The 7,008-nt window shown below is 33.5% G+C and overlaps 1 protein-coding gene across 1 annotated transcript in view; it reads left to right on the forward strand.

Moving 5' to 3' along the window:
• Window positions 1–7,008, forward strand: part of LOC111086750 — a gene marked incomplete at its 3' end in the record, with an annotated part of 34,668 nt that overhangs the window by 7,148 nt on the left and 20,512 nt on the right. Inside the window, exon 2 of the mRNA XM_022390855.1 lies at window positions 3,192–3,515. Coding sequence (XP_022246563.1) covers window positions 3,192–3,515 — 324 coding nt within the window. The remainder of the gene's footprint in view (window positions 1–3,191; window positions 3,516–7,008) is intronic.

Here is a 7,008-nt window from a genome sequence, read left to right on the forward strand (position 1 = left end):
CACTGTCCATACACACATTACATTCCCCTCTTTTATATACCAGCCTACCCTATCTAGCAAATACTAGAGCATTCGCCAAGATACGGGATAGTTCTAGAAACAAGAGGGCGTGAGAATTGTCACGTGATCTCGATGACGCAACACTTCTGACTGCAGATCAATTACTCACTATCTACACACACATTACATTCCCCTCTTTTATATACCAGCCTACCCTATCTAGCAATTACTAGAGCATTCGCCAAATTACAGGATAGTTCTAGAAACGTGGCGTCACGGTGGTCATGTGACTCGCTGACGCAACAATATGTTAAGTTCCTTATATTTAAATTGTCCGTTTCAGAAAGAAAGAAAACTGTTCCTTGTTTTTGAGGAATACAAACAATCAGAATGTCCTGTCCTCTACTCTTTACTTCTCAAATAACATCATTTCATGCAATAATGGCCAGATTTTATTTGTATTTTTAAATATTATTGCAGTTTTCTACACAATCTGTTAGTATTCAAAAAGTTAGGCCTAATGTATAAAAATTTCACGTCATACAACAATACAAAAACTTGCAAAAGCAACAACTATAATTTCAAAGCAAGATTAAAACTGTTGGTTGTACACTTCATTTTTATTACTTCAAACCAACTTATTTAAGGCAAGTAAATTAATATTTATAAAAAAAAATTAACTTAAATAACAGGCATACGCGTAAAAGGTGTAAACAAAACTTACACAAGTCAAGAATGTTTAAAATTGTTTTATATGAACATATAATACAAGAGTATTAACACCTAGAATACACCCCGTGATTTTTAGTTATTAATTTCAAATATCTCGAAGCATGTTGAATATGTCTTCTATAGGCGTGAGTCAGAGTAGTATTATAAACCACGTTAGATCGGGGGTAAAAATTTAGATTAGACAGAATACACTTTCTGCCCGGTTCGCTATGAATTTAAAACTGGGACAGTGTGACCCTCAATCTATAAACATTAAGCCATAGTGGCCCATTTTACATCAAGTTTGTTCTAATTCGTCAAAACAGTGCCAGCGAGATTTTGAAAATGTGCACTGCATAATAATTACTGCAATACTTTTGAAACTTGGTTACTTTTTAAGTTGTTTTTTTTTTTTTAAACAAAGACCTCGTCTCAAATTTTAAAATCCCGATATACATAGTTAATGAATTATATATATGATACTAAATCTATATTTCTTAGTGTGTAGGATAGTAGGACAAGTTTACTAGTTCAGCGAAGCTCGCTGGTTTAGTATGTGTTAGGTGGGAAGAGAACTTGACTTATTCAATTCACTAGTTTAGTATGTGTTAGGTGGGAAGAGAGCTTGACTTGTTCAACTCACTGGTTTAGTATGTGTGTTAGGTGGGAAGAGAGCTTGACTTATTCAACTCACTGGCTTAGTATGTGTGTTAGGTGGGAAGAGAGCTTGACTTATTCAACTCACTGGTTTAGTATGTGTGTTAGGTGGGAAGAGAGCTTGACTTATTCAACTCACTGGTTTAGTATGTGTGTTAGGTGGGAAGAGAGCTTGACTTATTCAACTCACTGGTTTAGTATGTGTGTTAGGTGGGAAGAGAGCTTGACTTATTCAACTCACTGGTTTAGTATGTGTGTTAGGTGGGAAGAGAGCTTACTCTTTCAGTTTTAACCAAGTTAGTAATATTCGTTGTACTTCTTCATAAAAGTCTAAAAATAAGTTGAAATGAAGCAATTGTAGTTGACCGTAATTAGATTTGAAATTCGCTTATTAACAGTAAAAGGTTGCCATTGAAAAATACCGTTGAAATGTATAACACTTTATTGAATTGAAAATTTCTACATCGCAGGACCAAGATAAAAAAAAAATCTCTGTATCAAACTTTATAAATCTCTAGTTTTATGAAAGTGGTTATATAAACAGGAAGGTTCCCAAAATACTAACTAACCGTAACACAGTTATGTGATAGAGATGTAAAAAGAAGAAAAAAAAAGGTGTTTGTCATTATTGTACGAAGGTTCTTCAAAATGGATCCCATTCTATTTAATTGTAATTCCACTCCACTGATACCTGTTGAACCGAATTTTTCATTTAAATCGAAATCACGTTGTTTAACCGATTTCTTCACTCGACTATAGCCTGGAGTCAATGTGTTTTATGTTGAATTACCTCTACCTGTTGTTGTTGTTTTTTTTTCTTAGTGCAAAACTACACAATAGGTTATCTGCATTCTGTACGTAGCAGGGAATCGAACCCTGAATTTTAACGTTGTAAGTCCGAAAACTTTTCGTTGACCAACAAAAGAACGATTCATTTTGAACCATTAAATTTTACATACCTATTTTGTCGAATGAGGGTATATTATCAATACGTTTTCATGTTGGATGTTACTCTGTGGTTTTATTATGATAAGTTGTCATTTAATGATTTGCTCTGATTGTATTGATAAGAAACACCTTTAGCAAAAAAAATATATATATATAATAAAACAATTTAAAAATCTTGGGAGTTTTTTTTAAAGAAAGTATCATTAGCATTAATTACCAATTTTCCATTTTACACAAATGGTGATTTAACTTCTCTTTTATTCTTTTCCTTCAATTTTTACTTAAAAGGTAACTTAATATTTTATTCATGGTTGTCTTTTATATTCTTCTTTTTTTTTTACTTAAAAGTTGATTTTGCATTCGTTTTACTTATAGCTATTTTTTGTTCTTCTCTTCCTTTTATTTTCGTTTTATGTGTGATTTTAACAGCCACCTTTTTGTTGCAAGTGCGTAGATTAATTTTCTTATCTACATGACATGATCATCTTAATTGCTTGTTACTATGTTATTTACAGCACTATTAAACGTCCACCCAGTGGGTCAGCGGCAAGTTTTGGAACTTACAACAGTAAAATCCAGGTCTCGATTCCCCGTGGTGGACATAGCGCAAATACCCTCCCTCCCCCCAAAAAAAACACTGTGTTTGTTTAAAATTTCCATCCATTTTGAACGATTCTCTTATTTAAATAGTAATAATAAATCTTTTTCACAAAGTGTCTGTTTTGAAAATAGCTTTTCTGGGATGAGATTTATAGACGTAGTATGCGTAACTTTGGCAAAACAAAGTGGAATAAACCCATTTTTTGTGTTTATATATGTTTTTGTCACCTGATTTTGTTGTCTGTTTGTTTTAATAAAACTTTTTTTTATTTTAGTGTCTCACGCCTTCAAAAATGATCAGAATCTTAGCAGCCAACCAGTCATCGGCTGTTACTACAAGTAGTGATCTTAAACGCCTTAGCGTTGTATTCATAAACCACGTGTTGACATTTCGGTCCGTGTGCACAACAATAAAAAGAACCAATGACGAAGAGTGCAAGAACACAGGAGCTTGTGCGACTAAGGTGTTGCATCGTCTTGTGGCAAAGGAAAGTTCACACAGGTTCGTAGGTATTGCAGAGAGGAAAATAACGCTTTTAGGAATACAAGATGTGCTCGGAGAAATCAAAGCGGTATACGAACCAAGACAACGGAAAACTGTGAGTTCACGTGTTCTCCAACTTACTCTTTGTTGATCTTCATAGAATGTTAATATATACACGTAAGCTGTGTAGGTCTACGAAAACGACATGAAAGTATACCCATCGTATTTGTACATATAGGTTTACACAAACAACCACTAGTTGTAGTATGTGACTTCAGAACAAATATTCTTGTGTGTTGCTTTTTTTTCTAGTCTGTAAATGTCTATAGGAAGACAAGCTTTTATTTTTACTTGTTTCTAAACGCTTGTATGTGTTTTGTTTATATAAAGTATATAAAAACTACAGTATAGTCATCCTTTGTTCAAACTCGAATGCTCCAAATCAGCTTTAAACAAGTGTGTAAATTCTTCACACGTTTGGGATCCATAAGATGTAATCTCATATCTCACTGTGTATTAAACTTATAAACAAAACAAAAAAACACTACATATTCCTTCCTTTTTACTTTCAGGTTATTTCTAAATTCCAACATTTCTTGAATTATAAAGCTAATAATCCTGCAGCTCATGTTTTCTGTTTTTACGTTTATATCCCGAGTATTAAATTCTTTAAATCCTGCTCTATTATTTACCTCATAATGTTCTGCGTGTAGTATATAACTGCTAACGATGGATATTGTACTACAGTATTTTTTCATGTTTTCTTTACAGTTGTAGGTTGTAGATACTATTTGCTCATTATTTTTTAAACTTCAAGGCAATAGTTTTCTATCATATGTAAAGACCTGTGACGTCAACTATTCAGTACAATTGTAATAGATCTTATATTTTCTAATTCTGCTTTAGCGATAGGATTAAGTAGGAATTAATATTCTATTTAATCGAAAATGACTTGCGAGGCATATATTCCACAGAATGTAGTAGTAGTCACCAAGTCGCGCGAACGTAATTGAAACTTGCTTTATTTTTTGTTACATAAGAACAGTTAGATCGCGTTATGTCTATCTTTTTCTTAGACCTTCTAATAGGTGGACCTGGTGCCTGGCATATCTTAGATACGGTTGAATCAAAAGCATTAACTTCTACACATAACTACTCATAATTACATTAAGGTTGGTGAATTATCTACTTATATGTAACATTCTAACATTATCGTTGTTCGTTAGAGACAAAGTTCATCGAACAACGTCTTCTGCTTTACTACCTTTACGTAATTATTAAAGATCCCATAGTGTTAGTTTTTTGTTTAAAACAACACCCGTCCAATGTATTGATTTAGTAATTCACCATTTGGCATAGAAATAAGTGAAAACTAGGTGGGATCGGGCATAGCCTAGAGGCTAGCAGGCCCGAACTGTGAATCCAAGGGTTCATGCCTCCGCCATGTTATTGCAAGTATGGTATTCGCATTTTGGGGCCGGGGTGTGCTATAAGAGTGACGGTCAAATCCCACTATTCGGTCAGAGAAGAGTAGCCCAAGATTTCGCGATTTTGACCAGCTGAATTACTTCAAGTTTATCAGTTCAAAATTAGGGACAGTTATATGCGAAAAACCTAAAATACTAACAAACTTTCTACCAGAAGAAACTATAAAATTACTTTACCAGGTGAAAGCACTTCTGCGCAAGTCAAAATAGCTAATGTATACGAGAGTTAGAAATGAACGATCTTTGCCACAAATCTCTAAGGTAGAAATAGTTATTTGAACGTTTTTCTTGGTATCAACGGTTTCAGTTGGTAAATATTGTGCGCTTTGAACCTGCGAGATAACTTGTTGATACGTTGTGCGCTTTACAGATCATTTCAAGGTTCGTGAAATGAAAAGACGCACATCCACAGGTTTTGTTGGGCACAGATTTTATCTGGTGAAGTGTTTTACCCATGATACCGTGAGAATGTTAAACAATACACCTACTTCGCTGATTACGGGACCGAATGTGTGTACACGTGTAGTCTTTGCCTTTCTAAGCGCAGCCACAGGTAGATATACCATTCATACATGCATGATTGTGTTTTTTTTTATCTCAAGAGAAAAACAACACCAACCACCTAGAATGAAGGTCTACAACATACGACAAAAAGCTAGTAAGATAACACGCTCTTCATCAAACATCATATATTTCAAATGTAAATACTAGTTATTTCGACACGTGTTTGTAAAGAATAAAAATATCATTCCGATTCAGTTTCCTAACTATAATTTATGGAACCACGAATCTTGGTGGAAGCGGGTATTCCTAATGATCATTGGTTATGCTGTTTATAATTGATGTATACTTAGATCATCCATACCCTTACTTAATTTCGTTTCAGAAGACTGTTACTCATGTTCCCCTGTGTTATATTAGATCTAATGATTATTGGTTATGCTGTTTATAATTGATGTATATTTAGATCATCCATACCCTTACGTAATCTCGTTTCAGAAGACAGTTACTCATGTTCCCCTGTGTTATATTAGATCTAATTTTGTTATTTCGTCAATTCTTTAGAGGAGTTTGATATCGTTTGTGGAGAATTCTTCGTTATTTAAAAACAACATAAAAATTACTTTTTTTAATCTATTGTTCCAGATATCATACTTTGATATATCTGATTATAAGGTTTAATTTCACTATGATCATAAGTTTCGTTTGTTTGTCTCCTTTTTCTCTTCTTGAATCTCGTTTCTCCGATAACATAAGGTTCTTGAATAATAAAATAAGCAGGCTTTATACTACTTAGCGTTTACTTGTTGATTTCAGGAGATACAAGTGTCATGTTGCTCCCCCGAACAGAAAATTGTTTCATGTTTCACTCGTGTTACGTATCAGAATTTCGAATAGTCCGAAGCCGAGTTAAATAATTTAAATTTAGTACTTTGGATTTAGTATTTAAATATATGCCGATATATTAGTCAATTTACGATATTTGCCAACAAGACTGATACACACCGTCTTCGTTTTTAACACAAGTACGTTTTAATATACACACAACAGTACAATTTACAATAACAATTATTACAAATAGTTATTACAAAGAATGATTCATAAATAAAAGTTTCACAAACTTGCAAACAATATAAAGATTTATTCATAGTTTGGAACTTCGATTCGCCGGGAAGCTAGCTTTGTCTCCTTGGCCACACACGATGTTTTCTACCATCGAAGTTGGTAATGTTTTCGTAAAATTACTAATGTCCGATGAGAATCCATTGAAGTTAAACGATTTGTAATGTTCGAAATTTATAAATATTCCTGATCGAATATCTTAAGTTTTCCGATTGATAAGCGTTCTAAAAATCACAATTATAGCTTTCGGAGTGTATAGTATGCTGATTATAGCGAACTAATAATAGACACTCTCTGGCGCGTGGCGTTAGTTATATTTATAGCGTGGGAACATTTTCTAGAAACTTCAATCTTACGTAACAATACTGGTTAAAGCGTTTACATACACACACATATTGTTAATTCTTACTCTCGAGAATCTTCTACAACTTTGGAGAACAGGCAGGAGTTACGCACAACATATCTAACACTACAAGCTCAACACTACTAAATATAAAC

Source organism: Limulus polyphemus, unplaced genomic scaffold, assembly GCF_000517525.1.
Source record: "Limulus polyphemus unplaced genomic scaffold, Limulus_polyphemus-2.1.2 Scaffold1391, whole genome shotgun sequence".
NCBI lineage: Eukaryota > Metazoa > Arthropoda > Merostomata > Xiphosura > Limulidae > Limulus > Limulus polyphemus.